The sequence below is a fragment of the Scyliorhinus torazame genome, chromosome 7, assembly GCF_047496885.1.
Source record: "Scyliorhinus torazame isolate Kashiwa2021f chromosome 7, sScyTor2.1, whole genome shotgun sequence".
In the NCBI taxonomy this organism is placed as follows: Eukaryota; Metazoa; Chordata; class Chondrichthyes; order Carcharhiniformes; family Scyliorhinidae; genus Scyliorhinus; species Scyliorhinus torazame.
This window is the reverse complement of record NC_092713.1, coordinates 167,430,127-167,449,734: the sequence shown is the minus strand read 5'-3', so window position 1 is coordinate 167,449,734 and position 19,608 is coordinate 167,430,127. Positions and strand designations below refer to the sequence as shown.

Here is a 19,608-nt window from a genome sequence, read left to right as displayed (position 1 = left end):
AGTGGGAGAGAGAGAGGCAGTGAGGGGGAGAGAGAGAGGGAGAGACAGCGGGAGAAGGGGAAAGAAAAAGAGAGAGAGCAGAGACTTAGGGACAGATACTGAGGAAGAGAAGGAGATGGAGGGAGGGACGGAGTGAGAGAGAAGAGGAAGTGAAGGTGCTGACGTGGTGTCTCTGCCTCATACCATTTACATACTGAGGGACGGGCAGTGAGACTCTCACAGGCTGCAGCTTTATAAAGCAGAGCCCAGTGAAGGGAGAGTTTATCAGTCACCAGGCACAGGGACAGGAGCAGACACCATGATTTCAGCCATCCAGCTGATCTGGCCTCTGGCATTCTGCATCGCAGGTACAAATCTCTCTCTTTCCACCTGGAATATTTTCCTGCTGTCCATTTCAATCCAATTCTACTGACTTGTAATTGAAGGGAAAATGCTGAAAGCAGAGGAACAGTCAGTGTGTCCAACAATATCTCATTGTACAGGCTCTTTCTGTGACAGTTCTTACTTCACTCTGTTTCTCTATTACTCCTCAGGTATCAGTGGAGACATCACCATGACCCAGTCTCCCCCGGTGTTGTCATTGAGCCTGGGCCAGACCGCAACCATCACCTGTACGGCCAGTCAATCTGTTAGCAGTTATGTTGCTTGGTATCAACAGCGAGAAGGTCAGAAACCGGCTCTGCTGATCTATGCTGCAACAACTCGATTCACAGGAATATCCGACCGATTCACCGGCAGTGGATCTGGAACACGATTCACCCTGACAATCAGCAATGTGCAGAATGAGGATGTCGCTGATTATTACTGTCAGCAACATTACAGCTACCCCTACACAGTGATACAGAGCCTGACAAAAACCTCAATACGCACAGCACCACCTCCGCTCCTCACACTTCCCAGTTTTATGCAATATATAATAAACACAAGAAAGGAAACTGAACAAATTATTCTCAGTGTCCACAACACACTCCAGTCCCTGTGGTGTCCACAGCTCACTGAAGGCCTCAAGTTTCCATCTGACTCTCCATGTCCACGTATGAAGAGCAGCTGAAAGATTTATCATCCAAAATTATAATTCTCAACTCTCCCAACAAAACACAGAGACATTGAGAGAAACAGAGAGAGAGAAAGACATGAGTGAGTGAGAGACAGAGAGAGGATGAGAGTGAGTGAGTGAGAGACAGAGAGAGACGAGAGAGGGTGAGAGTGAGTGAGTGAGAGACAGAGAGAGACAGAGGGTGAGAGTGAGTGAGTGAGAGACAGAGAGAGGGTGAGAGTGAGTGAGTGAGAGACAGAGAGAGACAGAGAGAGGGTGAGAGTGAGTGAGTGAGAGACAGAGAGAGGGTGAGAGTGAGTGAGTGAAGCAGAGACAGAGAGAGGGTGAGAGTGAGTGAGTGAGAGACAGAGAGAGACAGAGAGAGGGTGCGAGTGAGTGAGAGACAGAGACAGACAGAGAGAGGGTGAGAGTGAGTGAGTGAGAGACAGAGAGAGGGTGAGAGTGAGTGAGTGAGAGACAGAGAGAGGGTGAGAGTGAGTGAGTGAGAGACAGAGATAGACAGAGAGAGGGTGAGAGTGAGTGAGTGAAGCAGAGACAGAGGTTTTTGTACAGCCCCTGTACTGGAAGCTGCCAGTGTGGCTCACGTTCGGTAAAGGAACCAAGCTCAGACTGAGTAAGTAAATCCCAATCCTCCGGTATTAACCCTTTCAATACTGAAACGTTCTCAAACACAAATGCTGAATAGTTGAAGGTGTTAGTGGGGAGCTGCAGTGAATGAAATGGTTCATTGAAGAACACTGTGTAGAACAGGGTGCCCAGCTGTATTTCTTTAGCTCCATTACCCCCTTTAAGCAGTAAGATATAAGTAAGCAGCTTTTACCCACCGTGTCGAGGAGATCTGGACGTTTGCAGACTGTGTTCACATTCCTGGACCATGGAGTGAAATCACTCACTAGACTCCTGTCAGTCTCCGTGTGACAGACACGGGCAGAGTTTGATGTGAGCTCTGGCTCCCTGTCACACTCTCTGATATAACTGATCACAGCAGCAGCAGCACAGTGAGACACCGAGGTCCCACTTCCCCCAGCTTTAACTCTGCTCTCTCCACTCCCTGCTTATCTCTTAGCAAAGTTCTGATGACAAACAGGTCCAGCAGGGCTCACAGTCCAGTGGCTTCAGTGTTCCAGGCTTTTGGGGAGAATCTCAGTTACTTTCTCTTTGGGTCGAGTTCAGTCCGATATTTATTCCTGATCCAATATTCCTGAAAATCCCTGGAGATATTTTTATTGTTTGATGTGATGTGTGATCTCTGACTGGACCAGCATTTATTGCCCATCCCTAATTGCCCTTGAACTGAGTGTCTTGCTCGGCCATTCCAGAGGACTTTTCAGAGTCAACACGTTACTGCGGATCTGGAGTCACTTGTAGGCTGGACAAGGTCAGGATGGCAGATTCCCACTTCAGATCCACACATCCCACGTTTCTAAATGGCCCAAACTCCACTTTCCTGCTGGTCCCCACAACCCTTGACCCCCTCGTCAATCAAAAATCTGTCTAACTCCGCCTCAATGTCCCAGATCCAATGTCCCAGCATGCACTGCTCTCTGGGAAAGAGAATTCTAAACACTAACGACCCTCTGAGAGAAGAAATTCCTCCTCATCTCCGCCTTAAATGGGGATCCCTTATTTTTAAACTGTGTGCACTAATTCTGGATTCCCCACGAGGGGAAACATTCTCTCAGCATCCACCCTGTCAAGCTCCCTCGGAATCTTATATGTTTCAATAAGATCACCCCTCATTCTGCAATGAGTACAGACCCAACCAGCTCAACCTTTCCTCATCAGACATTCCATTCCTCAATGGAATCAGCCCAGTGAACCTTCTCTGAACTGCTTCCAATGTCGGAATATCCGTCCTTAAGTAAGGACTTCCAAATATGTGCAGGTTAGGTGGATTGGCCAGACCAAATTGCCTCTTAATTGGAAAAAATGAATTGGGTATTCTAAATTTCTTTTCAAAAAAAGATAATGTAGGGTGCTCTTTCCACTCGATGGGCCGAATGGCCTCCTTCTGCACTGTAAATCCTATGATTCTATGAGACCAACACTGTACCCAGTACTCACGGTGTAGTCACAATGTGCTGTATTGATGGAGCAAGACTTCCCGACTTTTATACTCCATCCCCCTTGTAATAAAGGACAACATTCCATTTACCTTCCTAATCACTTGCTGTACCTGCAGGTTAACGTTCTGTGATTCATACACAAGGACACCCCGATCCCTCTGTACCACAGTTTCCTGCAGTCTCTCTCCATTTCAATAATATGCTGCTTTTCTATTCTCCCTAACAAAGTGGACAACCTCACATTTCCCCACATTATACTCTATCTGTCAAATGTTCTCCCCACTCACTGAATCTATCGATATCACTTTGCAGACTCTGTATCCTCCTCACAACTTGCTTTCCTACCTATCATTTTATCATCAGCAAATTTAGCTACAATATTGTCATTCCCTTCATCCAGCTCATTAATATAGATTGTAGAGTTAAAACCCCAAACAACAGCCATCTTCCTTTGTGCTGGGTATGATCCAACCGGCGGAGAGTTTCCCCCGGATTCCCATTGACTCCAGTTTTGTTTGGGCTCCATGATATTAAACTCAGTCAAATGCTGCCGCGATGTCAAGGGCAGTCAGTCACTCTGGCCTCACCTCTGGAGTTCAGCTCTTTTGTCCATGTTTGTACCAAGGCTGTAATGCGGTCAGGAGCGAAGAAGTGACCCTGGCAGATCCTTAACTGAGTGTCAGTGAGCAGGTTATTGCTGAGTAAGTGCTACTTGATAGCAGTGTCGATAACAACACCCATCATTTTGCTGATGATCGATGGATAGTAATTGTCCGGATTGGATTTGTCCAGCTTTTTGTGGACAGGACACACCTGGGTAACTGGTCGATGCCAGTTTTGTAGCTAAACTGGAACAGCTTGGCTAGGGGTGTGTCCTGGACACAAGACCACCAGAAATAGGGGCCGGATTTCTCCAGTGTTGCAATTCAATTTTCCCGCCAGCTGCACAGCACCGCCAGCGGGTTTCACAGCGGCTGGGGTGGTTGCTATGGCAAATCCCATTGACAATCGTCGGGAAGATATTATCCTGCCGCCAGCGAATGGCGCGCAGCCAAGAATCACAGAATCAGAATAGAATTTACAGTGCAGAAGGAGGCCATTCGGCCCATCGAGTCTGCACCAGCTCTTTGAAAGAGCACCCTACCCAAGCCCACACCTCCACCCTATCCCCATAACCCAGTAACCTCACCCAACACTAAGGGAAATCTTGGACACTAAGGGCAATTTAGCATGGCCAATCCACCTAACCAGCACATCTTTGGACTGTGGGAGGAAACCGGAGCACCCGGAGGAAACCCACGCACACACGGGGAGAACATGCAGACTCCGCACAGACAGTGACCCAAGCCGGGAATCGAACTTGGGACCCTGGAGCTGTGAAGCAATTGTGCTAACCACTATGCTACCATGTGGCTGGTGAACCGGACGTTCCCGCGCAGGAGCAGGGATAGATTATTCTGACCCCTGGACACAGAGGCTAATGTAATCTCACTCTTGACCTCAGCCCAGGGCTGGGCAGCAAGGTCTGAAGTGAAATTTAGAAACTTCTACCCTGGCACCCAGTCAGTATCCTTTGTGAAGTGTGTTGCTCCAAGTCTGCTCCAATGTTCTGGGATAAAGTTCTCCCAACCTGTGTGTGATCTGAGGTTTGTAATGTTCAATCTGTTCCCCCAGACAGACACTGTGTCTTTAAATGCTCTCACTATTAACCATTTCAGTGCTGAATTTCTAGTGAACTTCTTTACAAATGTTTAGGTAACATTCCAAAATGATCTAATCAGTTTAAAATCAGACATTTACCTCCTGACATGAACCAATTTGAAATCCAATTTGTCACTTTCCCTTGGATTCCATCAGCGTTTAATTTCCAGACCCATCTGTCATTTGAAACTTGTGAAAATCCTTGGAAAATCCATGTTGTCAACATCAGATTCCCTTCCCTCATCACCCCTCCTCTTTCCCTCCACATCAAATTCAAAATCACTCCCTCGGCCTATCTCTTCCTCCCTTTTAAACAACGGTATAACATTATCAGGCCTCCAATCCTCCGACACCATGCCTGTAGTCAGAGAGGATTGGAAAATAATGGTCAGAGCCTCCGCTATTTCTCCCTTGCTTCCCTTAGCAGCCTGGGATACATTTCACCCGGGCCTGGGGATTTCTCCACTTTCAAAGACGATAGACACGTTAATATCTCCTCTCTCATTATCTTTATCACATCCAAAATTTCACAATTCTCCTCCTCCTGAACTACAATGTCTGCTTTGTCCCTCTCATTTGTGAAAACTGATGTAAATTATTCATTAAGAACCATCTCCATGTCTTCTACCTCCACACACAAGTTACCTTTTTGCTCTCTAATTGGTTCCACTCATTCATTAGTTATCCTGCAGCAACGCCCCACACTATTGATTTGTGTGAACATATTGGTTCTGAAATCTCTCTATCTCCAGCTTAAATATCCTCCCACTGCTCTGACACTGTTTTACCCTCAAGTCGCTGTTTCCTGTCCATTTTGTCAAATCCCAGTTTCGTAAAATTGACCTTTCCCCAATTTAAAACTTTTCCTCTTGGTCGATCTTTACCATTTTCCATAACTACTCTAAATCTAACTGAATTATGATCACTATTACCCAAATACACTCCTACTGATACCCCTTCCACCTGCCCAGATTCAATCCCTAAATTTGTCCAAAACTGCTCCTTCTCTTGTTGGAATTGTTCCGTGCTGGTTAGAAAGGTTGCTCAGAATGGATTGTCAGAATTCTACATCATCAATACATTGACACATGTCTTGATTCCAGTTAATATTCGGGAAGTTGAAACCCTTTATAATGGCAGCAATTAAAATTGCTTCCTTTCTCTTTCAGGCCGTGAGAATTCACAACCCACGCTAACCCTGCTACCCCCCTCCCTGGAGGAGGTCAAGACCAAGGACACTGCCACCCTGGTGTGCCTTGCCAATCACTTCTATCCTGATGAGGTGGTGGTGGAGTGGAAGAAGGACGGGGCAGTCATTTTGGACGGGGTTCAGACCAGCAACTACCTGCGAGCTTCGGACAACACCTACAGCGTCAGCAGCCTGCTGACCCTCTCTGGCTCTGCCTGGGAGTCCAACGCCCGCTTCTCCTGTGCTCTCACCCATGTGAGCCTCTCCTCTGCCCTCAGCAAGAGCATCAGGAGGTCAGAATGTGCGTAGAGTGTTAGAGACAGTCCACAGAGGAGACACAACTTTAAATAGAACAGGGGTGAGCTGGGAGGGCAAAGGTCATTGTCAGCACTGAATTACAACTCTCTTCCTTCTCGGGACTGGGTCCGAGACACTTCTGAGGGTCAGGGGCTAAGACATGTTTTTGGGACATTGTAGAGGGATATTTACTCTGCATGTAATCCCATGCAGCATCTGTTCTGGGAAAGTTTGATGGGATAGTGCAGACTCGTGAATCCAAGTAAAACCTCTCTAAGATGCTGAAGACTGTCAGCTGTACCAAAATAATGTGACCCCTTAAGTCTCTGCTTCAGGAAACCAGACCTCCTTCCTGCTCACCCTGCAGTTACAGTTTAAGGTTTAGTCACTGTTTAAAGGGACAGAATACTCATGTCATTGATAAAATCTCCACAAGTGTTTTAATAAACCTCCGTTCTCCCTCTGAATTTCTCCAGCTTTCTCTGGCTGGGCTGTTTATTGAAGTCTTTTTTCTGACAATGTAAATCTGTAAAAGGTAATAAACATTAAGAATATTCAGTATGTGTCTCGTGTGTGCTTTGGAAATGTCCCTCCTCCCCATCAGCTGATTGGCTGCATTTCATCAAGTGATTGTCATGATTGGCTGGTTTGCCTGTCAATCAATGACACATCAGCCGAAGATTGGATTCAAAGACAATTATCAATAATTTTAAAATAATCAGTTTTATCTGTTTTGTGAGGGTCACGAAGAATCCAGCACGAGTTGAAGGATAGAAAGAAATAACATTTATTTACAATAACATATATATACAACAGCAGCAGCAGCAACTCCCTTCCTGCTCACTCCTCTCTAGCTGGTTCCAAACGGGCCAGCTTTGTTAATGCAGGGAGTCTGCTAATGATTTCTCCGCCCTCCTCATTGGGGAAGCTCATACTCCCAAAGGATTGTGGGATTGCCATTAGACCCCAGCCAGTGGTAAGCAGGCAGGTTATAACATGCCTCCCCCCCCCAAAGTCCAAGGAATCCACCGACGACCCTGGCGAGGAAGGGCGTCGGACTCGTTTTGCCGCAGGCCGGACACCATTTGCACGAGGCGCTGGATCGGGCGGCGTGTAACGAAACAGAGAACGGCGCTTCCGTGATGAACGGCGTAACGGTTGTACATCCACAGCCCGTGGGCCCAAGGATTCCCCCTCTGAGGCGTCCTGAGTCTCCATCTCGGAGTCAGAGTCCGCTGCCTCCGTTATCTCGGCGTCTCTATCTTCACGCGGTTCTGCAACGACCTGTGCAGGCTTTGAGTGCGGCACCAGAGGAAGATTGTGAGGAATACTCTCCACTGTGTCTGGTCTCTGTGGCTGTAGAAATGAGCTCCAGGGTGGGGAATCTTTGAAAGGGATGGTCTTCTGGACCGAACATGGTCTACATGCTTGCGCTGGGCTTGCACCTGGTAAGAGATAGGGCCCACTTGGCGAAAGATAATGGCAGGGACCCTCTGGGCACAACCAGCAAAATTTTGAACGAACACTGGGTCACCGGGCGCAAACTGGCTAATCGGCCGATGCTGAGAAAAACCATGTCCCTGCCGTTCTTGAGTGTGGCATACCTTTTCGCCAATGTCCGGGAAAACCATGCCAAGGCGGGTGCGAAGTCTCCGGCCCATTAGGAGTTCCGCGGGAGCTACCCCAGTCACCGCATGTGGAGTGGTCCTAGATGAAAACAAAAAATGAGCCAGTCTCGTGTCCATAGACCCGGAAGACTGCTTCTTTAGGCCTCGTTTGAATGTCTGCACTGCGCGCTCCGCCAACCCATTGGAAGCCGGGTGGTATGGAGCGGTGCGGATATGGCATATGCCGTTCATCTTCATGAACCTCGCAAACTCCTCACTTGTGAACGGAGTGCCGTTATCCGTGACCAGAACCTCGGGGCGGCCATGCATACTGAAAGACAAACGCATCTTCTCGATTGTTGCGCAGGACGTTGTGCCTACCATCTTATTTAGACTGGGCATCAATTAATAGAAGGAACATGGATCCTTGAAAAAGGCGGGCGAAATCTGCATGCATGCGTGCCCAAGGCCGCCCTGGCCATTCCCAGTGATGTAGGGGCATGGCTGGCGGAAGCTTATGATGCTCCTGGCAAATGGAGCAGTTTTGGGCCACCTTCTCAATGTCGGTGTCTAGGTCTGGCCAACAGACATAACTCCGGGCCAACATTTTCATTTTGGTCACACCCGGATGCCCATTGTGCAAGTCCCTTAGTATCAGCTCCTGTCCTTTTTCCGGGACAATCACACGCGTCCCCCACAAGAGGATACCGTCTTCCACGCTGAATTCTGACAGCTTGGAGGAAAATGCCAGCAACTCGCCTGGGAGCTGTCTATGCTGCCCACCATACAGGAGTATGTGCCGAACCTTTGACAGGACTGGCTTCGTTTGGGTCCACTCACGGATCTGTGATGCGGTGACAGGCAAGGAGTCCATAAAATTTAGGGTTGCAACCACCTCACCGGTTGTGGGGGTCGACATGGGGCCGATCGATAAAGGCAATCGGCTCAGTGCATCGTCAATCGCTATCTGGGTTCCTGGTTTGTGCTCCAGAAAATACTCGTAGACAGCAAGCAACAAAGCCCAGCGCTGGATCCGTGCGGAAGCAATGGGCGGTATTGGCTTATCCTCTCGTAAAAGTCCCAGCAGAGGCTTATGATCAGTCACGATAGTGAAGTGGCGACCATACACATACTGGTGGAAGCGTTTCACTGCAAAGACCACTGCCAGGCCCTCCTTCTCGATCTGTGTGTACTTTTTCTCCGCTGCAGTCAATGTGCGGGAGGCGAAAGCTATCGGTCGCTCGGCCCCGTTCTCCATCTTGTGGGACAGGACAGCCCCAATACCATACGGGCATGCATCACACGTGATGAGCAAAGGCTTTCCAGGATCATAGTGGGTTAGTAACCCAGACGACGACAATTGTTGTTTTACGGGCCGGAAAGCGGTTTCTTGCGGCTGACCCCAAACCCAGGGGTGATTCTTCTTTAGCAGAAGGTGCAACAGGGCCAGCGTAGCTGCCAGATTGGGGAGGAACTTCGCGTAATAGTTAATGAGGCCGAGAAAGGAACGAAGATGCGAAGTGTCAGTCGGGGCGGGGCCTGTTGAATTGCACGCACCTTCTCTGCGACGGGGTGCAGACCTTCGCGGACCACCCGATAACCTAGGTAGACTACTTCCTTTGCCTGAAATACGCACTTTGTGCGACGTAAACGGACTCCAGCCTCTGAAAAGTGTCTAAGGCCAGCTTCCAAATTTTCCAATGTTCCTGCTCTGACGTCCCTGTAATCAAAACGTTGTCTAAGTAGACAGCGACACGAGGTAAACGTCTCAAGATGCCCTCCATGACGCTTTGAAAAATAGCGCAGGCAGAGGATACCCCAAAGGGCAACCATGTATATTCATACAGGCCCCGGTATGTATTACTCGTTACATATGGCCGGGAGGCAGGGTCTAGCTCTAACTGTAGGTAGGCGTGACTCATATCTAATTTTGTGAACGAGAGTCTGCCTGCAAGCTTCACGTAGAGAACCTCTATGCGAGGCATTGGATATCGGTCGAGCTGGGAAGCCGCATTCACTGTAAGATTATAGTCGCCGCACAAGCGAATTGTGGCATCTAGCTTCATTACAGGTACAATTGGGGCTGCCCAGTCAGCGAAACGGACAGGCCTGATAATACCCAAGGTCTCCAAACGAGTGAGCTCCCCTTCTATCTTCTTGAGCAAGGCGTAAGGCACCGGGCGCATCCGGAAATAGTGCGGCGTGGCTCCTGGTTCGACTTGGATACGGGGGCCCCTTTTATTTTCCCCAAACCAGGCTGGAATACATCTGGGTATCATCCTAGCACCTCAGTCAACCCTCCAGAACCTGTTTGGAGGATGTGCTGCAAATGGCGCAACCAGTCCCGACCCAAGAGGCTGGGCCCATGGCCGTGCACCACGATAAGTGGGAAACGCCTCTCCAGGCGTCCATAAACAACAGGGGTCATCAAAGTTCCTGTAATGTCCAATTGTTCCCCCGTGTAGGTGGCCAACTTGGCCTGTGTGTCGGTTAATGTAAGGTTCCGTATACCCTGCTTGATGCTTTCGAATGTCCTCTGGGCGATCACGGAGACCGCTGCGCCAGTGTCCAACTCCATCTCAAGCGGGTGAACATTGACCCGTACTGTCCCCTTAATGGGGGCCACAGGGGGAGCTGCCACACAATGCAGCTGCAGGCAGTCGTCCTCCATCTCCACGTCCTCGGGAGTAGTCGCTGCAGGTTCATCCAAATTAAAGGTACGGTCCCTGGGCTGGCCCCGGTTTCTGTCAGAAAGACGGTGCCTTTGGCACCTCCAGGACCGGTGTCCACGACGGGGTCGGCGCCCACAAGTCCGACACGGACATGGCTCCTCATCCATTGGTCCTGGAGAAGGCTCCCTTCGGGGAGGAACGTCTGACGGCCACTGGCGTCGATCCGGACGACGCCTCACGCAAGGTACCACAGGGGTGTGGGGAGACACTTTTGGATGGAAGGGGTTGCACCCAAGGCGTGCACCTCCATTCCCTGTAGCTCCTGAACTCCTCGTTCTGCGCTCTCTCGGGACAATACTATTTGAATGGCCTGTTGAAAAGTCAATGTTGGCTCAGCTAACAACTTTCTCTGGGTGGCCACATTGTTAATACTGCAAACCAAACGGTCGCGCAACATTTCTGACAAGGTCTCACCATAGTCACAGTACTCCGCAATCCTGCGTAGCCTGGATAGAAACTCTGCAAGGGATTCTCCTGTGGTCCTCTCAGCGGTATTGAACCAGTAACGCTGGACTATTGTGGACGGGGTTGGGTGAAAATGTTGCCCCACTAAGGTCACAAGTTCATCAAACGCCTTGGTGTCCGGCGCAGCTGGTTACGTAAGGCTCCTAATCACCCCAAACGTATGCAGGCCGCAGGCGGTGAGCAAAATGACCACGCGGCCCTCGTTTTCGGTGATGTTGTTTGTCCGGAAATAGTAATGCATCTGTTGTGCTTACTGGTTCCAACTTTCCTGTGCAGCATCAAAACCATGCAAACGTCCATACAGAGGCATGGTGTAATAGAAAACAACTTCCAACCTGTATCCAACAAAAATCCAGGGAGGTGGCTTCAGCAGGTAGACAGCTATCCACTTTAACCCTCGTCGCCAGTTTTGTGAGGGCCACAAAGAATCCAGCACGAGTTGAAGGATAGAAAGAAATAAAAGAGAAAATGCTGGAAAATCTCATCCTCTGGCACGGAGTCTGTCCCTGTTGCTCAGAAGGGAAGGGGGGAGAGGAGCAGAGCATTAGTAATTGGGGACTCTATAGTCAGAGGCACAGATAGGAGATTTTGTGGGAGCGTGAGAGACTCACGTTTGGTATGTTGCCTCCCAGGTACAAGGGTACGTGATGTCTCGGATCGTGTTTTCCGGGTCCTTAGGGGGGAGGGGGAGCAGCCCCAAGTCGTGGTCCACATTGGCACTAACGACATAGGTAGGAAAGGGGACAAGGATGTCAGGCAGGCTTTCAGGGAGCTAGGATGGAAGCTCAGAACTAGGACAAACAGAGTTGTTATCTCTGGGTTGTTGCCCGTGCCACGTGATAGTGAGATGAGGAATAGGGAGAGAGAGCATTTAAACACGTGGCTACAGGGATGGTGCAGGCGGGAGGGATTCAGATTTCTGGATAACTGGGGCTCTTTCTGGGGAAGGTGGGACCTCGACAGACAGGATGGTCTACATCTGAACCTGAGGGGCACAAATATCCTGGGGGGGAGATTTGTTAGTGCTCTTTGGGGGGGTTTAAACTAATGCAGCAGGGGCATGGGAACCTGGATTGTAGTTTTAGGGTAAGGGAGAATGAGAGTATAGAGGTCAGGAGCACAGATTTGACGTCGCAGGAGGGGGCCAGTGTTCAGGTAGGTGGTTTGAAGTGTGTCTACTTCAATGCCAGGAGTATACGAAACAAGGTAGGGGTACTGGCAGCATGGGTTGGTACCTGGGACTTCGATGTTGTGGCCATTTCGGAGACATGGATAGAGCAGGGACAGGAATGGATGTTGCAGGTTCCGGGGTTTAGGTGTTTTAGTAAGCTCAGAGAAGGAGGCAAAAGAGGGGGAGGTGTGGCGCTGCTAGTCAAGAGCAATATTACGGTGGCGGAGAGGATGCTAGATGGGGACTCTTCTTCCGAGGTAGTATGGGCTGAAGTTAGAAACAGGAAAGGAGAGGTCACCCTGTTGGGAGTTTTTTATAGGCCTCCTAATAGTTCTAGGGATGTAGAGGAAAGGATGGCGAAGATGATTCTGGATATGAGCGAAAGTAACAGGGTAGTTATTATGGGAGACTTTAACTTTCCAAATATTGACTGGAAAAGATATAGTTCGAGTACAATAGATGGGTCGTTTTTTGTACAGTGTGTGCAGGAGGGTTTCCTGAAACAATATGTTGACAGGCCAACAAGAGGCGAGGCCACGTTGGATTTGGTTTTGGGTAATGAACCAGGCCAGGTGTTGGATTTGGAGGTAGGAGAGCACTTTGGGGACAGTGACCACAATTCGGTGACGTTTACGTTAATGATGGAAAGGGATAAGTATACACCGCAGGGCAACAGTTATAGCTGGGGGAAGGGCAATTATGATGCCATTAGACGTGACTTGGGGGGGATAAGGTGGAGAAGTAGGCTGCAAGTGTTGGGCACACTGGATAAGTGGGGCTTGTTCAAGGATCAGCTACTGCGTGTTCTTGATAAGTATGTACCGGTCAGACAGGGAGGAAGGCGTCGAGCGAGGGAACCGTGGTTTACCAAGGAAGTGGAATCTCTTGTTAAGAGGAAGAAGGAGGCCTATGTGAAGATGAAGTGTGAAGTTTCGGTTGGGGCGATGGATAGTTACAAGGTAGCGAGGAAGGATCTAAAGAGAGAGCTAAGACGAGCAAGGAGGGGACATGAGAAGTATTTGGCAGGAAGGATCAAGGAAAACCCAAAAGCTTTCTAAAGGTATGTCAGGAATAAGCGAATGACTAGGGAAAGAGTAGGACCAGTCAAGGACAGGGATGGGAAATTGTGTGTGGAGTCTGAAGAGATAGGCGAGATACTAAATGAATATTTTTCGTCAGTATTCGCTCAGGAAAAAGATAATGTTGTGGAGGAGAATGCTGAGCCCCAGGCTAATAGAATAGATGGCATTGAGGTACGTCGGGAAGAGGTGTTGGCAATTCTGGACAGGCTGAAAATAGATAAGTCCCCGGGACCTGATGGGATTTATCCTAGGATTCTCTGGGAGGCCAGGGAAGAGATTGCTGGACCTTTGGCTTTGATTTTTATGTCATCATTGGCTACAGGAATAGTGCCAGAGGACTGGAGGACAGCAAATGTGGTCCCTTTGTTCAAAAAGGGGAGCAGAGACAACCCCGGCAACTATAGACCGGTGAGCCTCACGTCTGTAGTGGGTAAAATCTTGGAGGGGATTATAAGAGACAAGATTTATAATCATCTAGATAGGAATAATATGATCAGGGATAGTCAGCATGGCTTTGTGAAGGGTAGGTCATGCCTCACAAACCTTATTGAGTTCTTTGAGAAGGTGACTGAACAGGTAGACGAGGGTAGAGCAGTTGATGTGGTGTATATGGATTTCAGCAAAGCGTTTGATAAGGTTCCCCACGGTAGGCTATTGCAAAAAATACGGAGGCTGGGGATTGAGGGTGATTTAGAGATGTGGATCAGAAATTGGCTAGCTGAAAGAAGACAGAGGGTGGTGGTTGATGGGAAATGTTCAGAATGGAGTACAGTCACAAGTGGAGTACCACAAGGATCTGTTCTGGGGCCGTTGCTGTTTGTCATTTTTATCAATGACCTAGAGGAAGACGCAGAAGGGTGGGTGAGTAAATTTGCAGACGATACTAAAGTCGGTGGTGTTGTCGATAGTGTGGGAGGATGTAGCAGGTTACAGAGGGATATAGATAAGCTGCAGAGCTGGGCTGAGAGGTGGCAAATGGAGTTTAATGTAGAGAAGTGTGAGGTGATTCACTTTGGAAGGAATAACAGGAATGCGGAATATTTGGCTAATGGTAAAGTTCTTGAAAGTGTGGATGAGCAGAGGGATCTAGGTGTCCATGTACATAGATCCCTGAAAGTTGCCACCCAGGTTGATAGGGTTGTGAAGAAGGCCTATGGAGTGTTGGCCTTTATTGGTAGAGGGATTGAGTTCCGGAGTCGGGAGGTCATGTTGCAGCTGTACAGAACTCTGGTACGGCCGCATTTGGAGTATTGCGTACAGTTCTGGTCACCGCATTATAGGAAGGACGTGGAGGCTTTGGAGCGGGTGCAGAGGAGATTTACCAGGATGTTGCCTGGTATGGAGGGAAAATCTTATGAGGAAAGGCTGATGGACTTGAGGTTGTTTTCGTTGGAGAGAAGAAGGTTAAGAGGAGACTTAATAGAGGCATACAAAATGATCAGGGAGTTAGATAGGGTGGACAGTGAGAGCCTTCTCCCGCGGATGGAAATGGCTGGCACGAGAGGACATAGCTTTAAACTGAAGGGTAATAGATATAGGACAGAGGTCAGAGGTAGGTTCTTTACGCAAAGAGTAGTGAGGCCGTGGAATGCCCTACCTGCTACAGTAGTGAACTCGCCAACATTGAGGGCATTTAAAAGTTTATTGGATAAACATATGGATGATAATGGCATAGGGTAGATGGCTTTTGTTTCGGTGCAACATCGTTAGCCGAAGGGCCTGTACTGCGCTGTATTGTTCTATGTTCTATGTTCTATGTTCTAAGTCTGGCAGCATCTGTAGGGAGAGAAAAGAGCTAACGTCGGACTCGAAACGTTAGCTCTTTTCTCTCCCTCCAGATGCTGCCAGACTTGCTGAGATTTTCCAGCATTTTCTCTTTTTTGTTTCAGATTCCAGCATCCGCAGTAATTTGCTTTTATCCAGTAGAAAGAAATAACATTTATTTACAATAACATATATCTCTACAACAGCAGCAGCAACTCCCTTGCTGCTCACTCTCCTCTAGCCGGTTCCAAACTGGCCAGCTTTATTTATGCAGTGAATCTGCTAATGATTTCTCCGCCCCTCCTCATTGGGGAAGCTGATACTCCCAAAGGATTGTGGGATTGCCATTAGTCCCCAGCCAGTGGTAAGCAGACAGGTTATTACAATCTGGAATCTCTGAGTTTACAAGATTCAAATCAGAAAAGAGACTGAAAGTTGCTGGGATTAAATCATCGCAATCACAATTCTCCAACCCATATTCACCACCTCCCCCTTCTCCCACGTTCTCCCCGTGTCTGAGTGGGTTTTCTTTGGGTGCTCCGGTTTCCCCCACAGTCCAAAGATGTACAGGTTAGGTGGATTGGTCATGCTAAATTGCCCTCAGTGTCCAAAAAGGTTAGGTGGGGTTACTGGGTTACGAAGATAGGGTAGAGGCATGCGCTTGGGTGGGATGTTCTTTCCAAATGCCGGTGCGGACTCGATGGGCTGAATGGCCTCCTTCTGTACTGTAAATTCTATGAATTCTATGAACTCTATGAATTCTATATGACTTTACCACCTCACGTGGTCTCACTACTCCCAGTGTTTCAATCACAGATAAGACCATCTCTGATCACTTCCTTGTATCACTCCCCACCCACATCCCCCTTCCACACCCCAACCCTACCCCCTTCTGTATACATCCCTGGAAAAACCTGTTCCCCAATTCACTTCCAATGGCACTGATGTGTTGGGTGCTCTGCTACACAGATGAACCAACATGGTTGCGAATGGTACAACTCAGTTTTATTGCTAACATTTATTTAAAGTGGTAAACTGGTTCCTGAGGTTCGATCATAACCCTTGAATCTGTGGACCTATTCCTAACACTATCTTGGAGTGGCACTCAGCACATGGTGGATGTCTGAGTGGCTTGCTGTGAGCTCTGTGCCCTGAGCTGTCTCCTGCTGGAATCCACGGGAAGTGTCATGTTCCCTGTTTTGTAGTGTGTATGCTCTTGCCTGTGATTGGCTGTGGTGTTGTGTGTGTGTTGATTGGTCCGTTGATCTGTCCATCAGTATGTATGTCAGTTTGCACCATGATGTTTACCTGAATATCTTGACATCCCCCCTTTTTTACAAGAACATGTGCCTATGTGGTTATAAATAGAGATGTGTACTGAGTGTAGCTGAATGTGTGTGTGTGCAATATCTATAGCCTGTACCTGGGGCTAAACTATATACAAGCGGCGGTGTCGGGTGCGACATAGCAACGAGGTTGTACCATAAACAAAGGACGGGGAAATGTTGAACGACAAAATGAACTCCTGTAACGACAAGGAAGAACAGAAACATATTAACACAGTGGTATTATGAGTTCAATGTACAAACAGGCTCATAAGTCCAGTCTAGCAGGTGGGCGACGAATTCGGGTTGACCGTTAGGGTGGCACACCATTCATCACCCGGATTGACAGTGTTCACTTGCAGCGGCTGGTGGGTCCTGGCTGGAGACCTCCGGTTCCCATCAATGACCGCAACACGGAAGGCGTCCCGGTCGTCTGTGTCACTGGTCTGGATATCGTCTGGGCAGGACTCGTAGTAAGGAGGCTGAATGGCCCGCACGTCCCTGCGAGACCCATCGGTCGCAGCAGCCCTTCCCGACCCACAGAATGTAGGAGGAGGCACCCTTGCAGAAATGCATACCGCGATCCTGGATGCGATCGGGTACAACCGGGGCGACCCCGTAGACGGTCTGAATAAATGCAGACAGAAAAAGTCTGAACACCCCACAGCGTTCGCAGGACGCTTGTGGGTTCATTTTGAAGACGTTTTTGGCAACGTAGATCGTGCCCATTTGTCCCCAGACAATATGGCCAAGTGGACCCGCACCCTTATCTCCCATGCTACGGAAGCAGGACAGAATGCCTGTCGCAATTATGACCCCTCGGAGGAGGCTCATAATGAGAAGTGGGTGGTCAAAAGATTGTCCCGCATTTGGGAACAAGCGGCTCACGGCAAATCAGCAACTAGAACCCCCGAGGAAAACCAAGCCGCCGCAGACGTGCCGGCAGTGAGAACCACTCTCCACAACCCCGCCTGGGTAAACGAGGGAAAGAATAGCCCCCCAGCCAAACCGCAAGAGTGCTACAATTGCAGACAGTTGGGACATTTTGCTAAACAATGCAATGGCCCTAAAAAACCACAGAGAGCCCAACAGACAGGCACTCTCAATAAGATAAAGGCAGAGCCCATACATAGCGTTAGCGCCCAGTCCGATCAGACAGACGTGCCCGGAACAGACTGACGGTGTACAGGCTCCCCCAGCTGGGTCTGCGATACCCTTTGGGATAGGTCAGGACGACCCGTAGTCGCAGCAAAGGTTAGGGGACAGCCGATCGAGCTTCTCTGGGACACAGGAGGGTCCCACACAACCTTAAATTCCTCCACCCTTGGTAGGGACACGTGGCCCACCACATCCACTATCACCCTCAGCGGATTCACAGGCCACTCACAACAGGGGCAAATCATGGCCCCTGTACCTTAGGACTGGTTGGCTACTGCCAAAACCACATTGACGGTTTCACCAGCAAGGCAGCACCACTCTCAGACCTCCTAAAGAAAGGAGCCCCCTGGGAATGGCTTCTGCAGCATACGGAGGCTGTGGAATCACTAAAACAGGCACTCATAGCCGCCCCTGCACTGCAAGTTCCCGACCCGCTTTCCCCTTATGCCATAGAGGTAGCGACCACAGACCGCGCCCTTTCAGCCGTGCTCCTGCAGGAACGGAACGACCAGCTAAGACCCGTGGCTTATGCCTCACGAATTTTAGATGCTGTGGAGCAGGGATTTTCAGCCTGTGAGAGGCACCTGCTCGCAGTTTTCTGGGCAGTCCAGTACTTTTCCTACATTTCTGGACTGAACCCCATCACCATCTTGACCGAACACACCCCCACACAACTTCTACTGGACGGACGACTTAAAGACGGCACCGTCAGCCAAATCCGCGCTGCTCGGTGGACCCTTCTCTTACAAGGACGGGACATCACAGTAAAACGGACAAAGACTCACACATACTTAGCGGACAATCTACAGTACCCCGGAACCCCCCACGAGTGTGAAATCATCTCTCCCCACCATAATACAGGCCCCTTTATAGCCAAAACACCCCCCAGAAAACTAGCCACTCCTTCTCAGAACCCCCCTCACCCGGACACGTGTGACCCCATCAGGGTTTATGTGGATGGATCTTCCACAATCCTGGATGGGCAACGCATAACAGGTTGTGGGATTTATGTTGAGGACGCGCAGGGACGCGCCCTCGAGGAAATCGTATTAAAATTACCCGGGCACTTAGGCGCGCAGGCAGCAGAGCTTGCGGCCATCGCTTACATTGTAGAGCACCCAGACTCCTTCCCCAGCCCAGCAGACATATATTCAGACAGTCTATACGTCTGCAACAGCCTCACCGAATTTCTGCCCCTCTGGGAAACAAGAGGATTTGTTTCCGCGGATGGGAAACCCCTCCCCTCAGCCCCATTACTCCGCCATATCCTAAAAAGGCTAAGAACAGGACTTTTGGCATTATAAAAGTCCACAGCCACCATCGCTCTTCCCCCCCTGGAAATGTAAAAGCCGTCGCACTGGCTAAGGCGGGATCCAGGCATGGGTACTTTTGGAAGCCCCCCGGGAGCGCGCCATTGAGCGCGCCAGTGAGTGCGCCAGTGAGTGCAGTTCAGGTCACGCAGACTAGGATCGAAGATCTAGTAGCGGCCCAGAAGCAGGATAGCGCTCTCACTGAAATCGTGAAAGGGAAGTTTCCAGCCTCAAACGAGTGGTTCCGAAATACCATAACCACACATGATGGTGTGGTGCTAAAGGACAGCCTTTACGTGGTTCCTGTACAAGATAGGAATCAGATGATCTGTCTATTCCATGACGGTCATGTACACCAGGGAATAGAACCCACCGCAGCCCACCTCAAGCAGCTTTGTTGGTGGCCAAATCTTAAAGAGGATGTATCCCATTACATCGAAAATTGCCTCATCTGCGCTCAGAACAACCCAGATAGGTATGCCAAAAAGGCACATCTCAGCCACACCCGACCCGTTAACGGCCCCTGGACTAACCTCCAGATCGATTTTATAGGTCCATTGCCCCCTTGCAGGAATGGCTATAAATATGTTCTGGTGGTCATAGACACTTTTACAAAGTGGGTGGAAGCATTTCCAGCCCGCACCAACACCGCGAAAACCACAGCCAAAATCCTAACCCACCACA

At 49.4% G+C, this 19,608-nt stretch overlaps 1 protein-coding gene across 1 annotated transcript; it reads left to right on the top strand.

The window, feature by feature from the left end:
• Positions 1-232: 232 nt before the first annotated feature.
• On the top strand, positions 233-6,868 carry LOC140427368 (immunoglobulin kappa light chain-like). The gene is made up of 4 exons (XM_072512915.1): positions 233-347; positions 534-1,034; positions 1,575-1,670; positions 5,994-6,868. Exons 1-4 carry the CDS (start codon positions 299-301, stop codon positions 6,320-6,322), a joined length of 975 nt encoding a protein of 324 aa, XP_072369016.1. The 5' UTR covers positions 233-298; the 3' UTR covers positions 6,323-6,868.
• Positions 6,869-19,608: the final 12,740 nt, after the last annotated feature.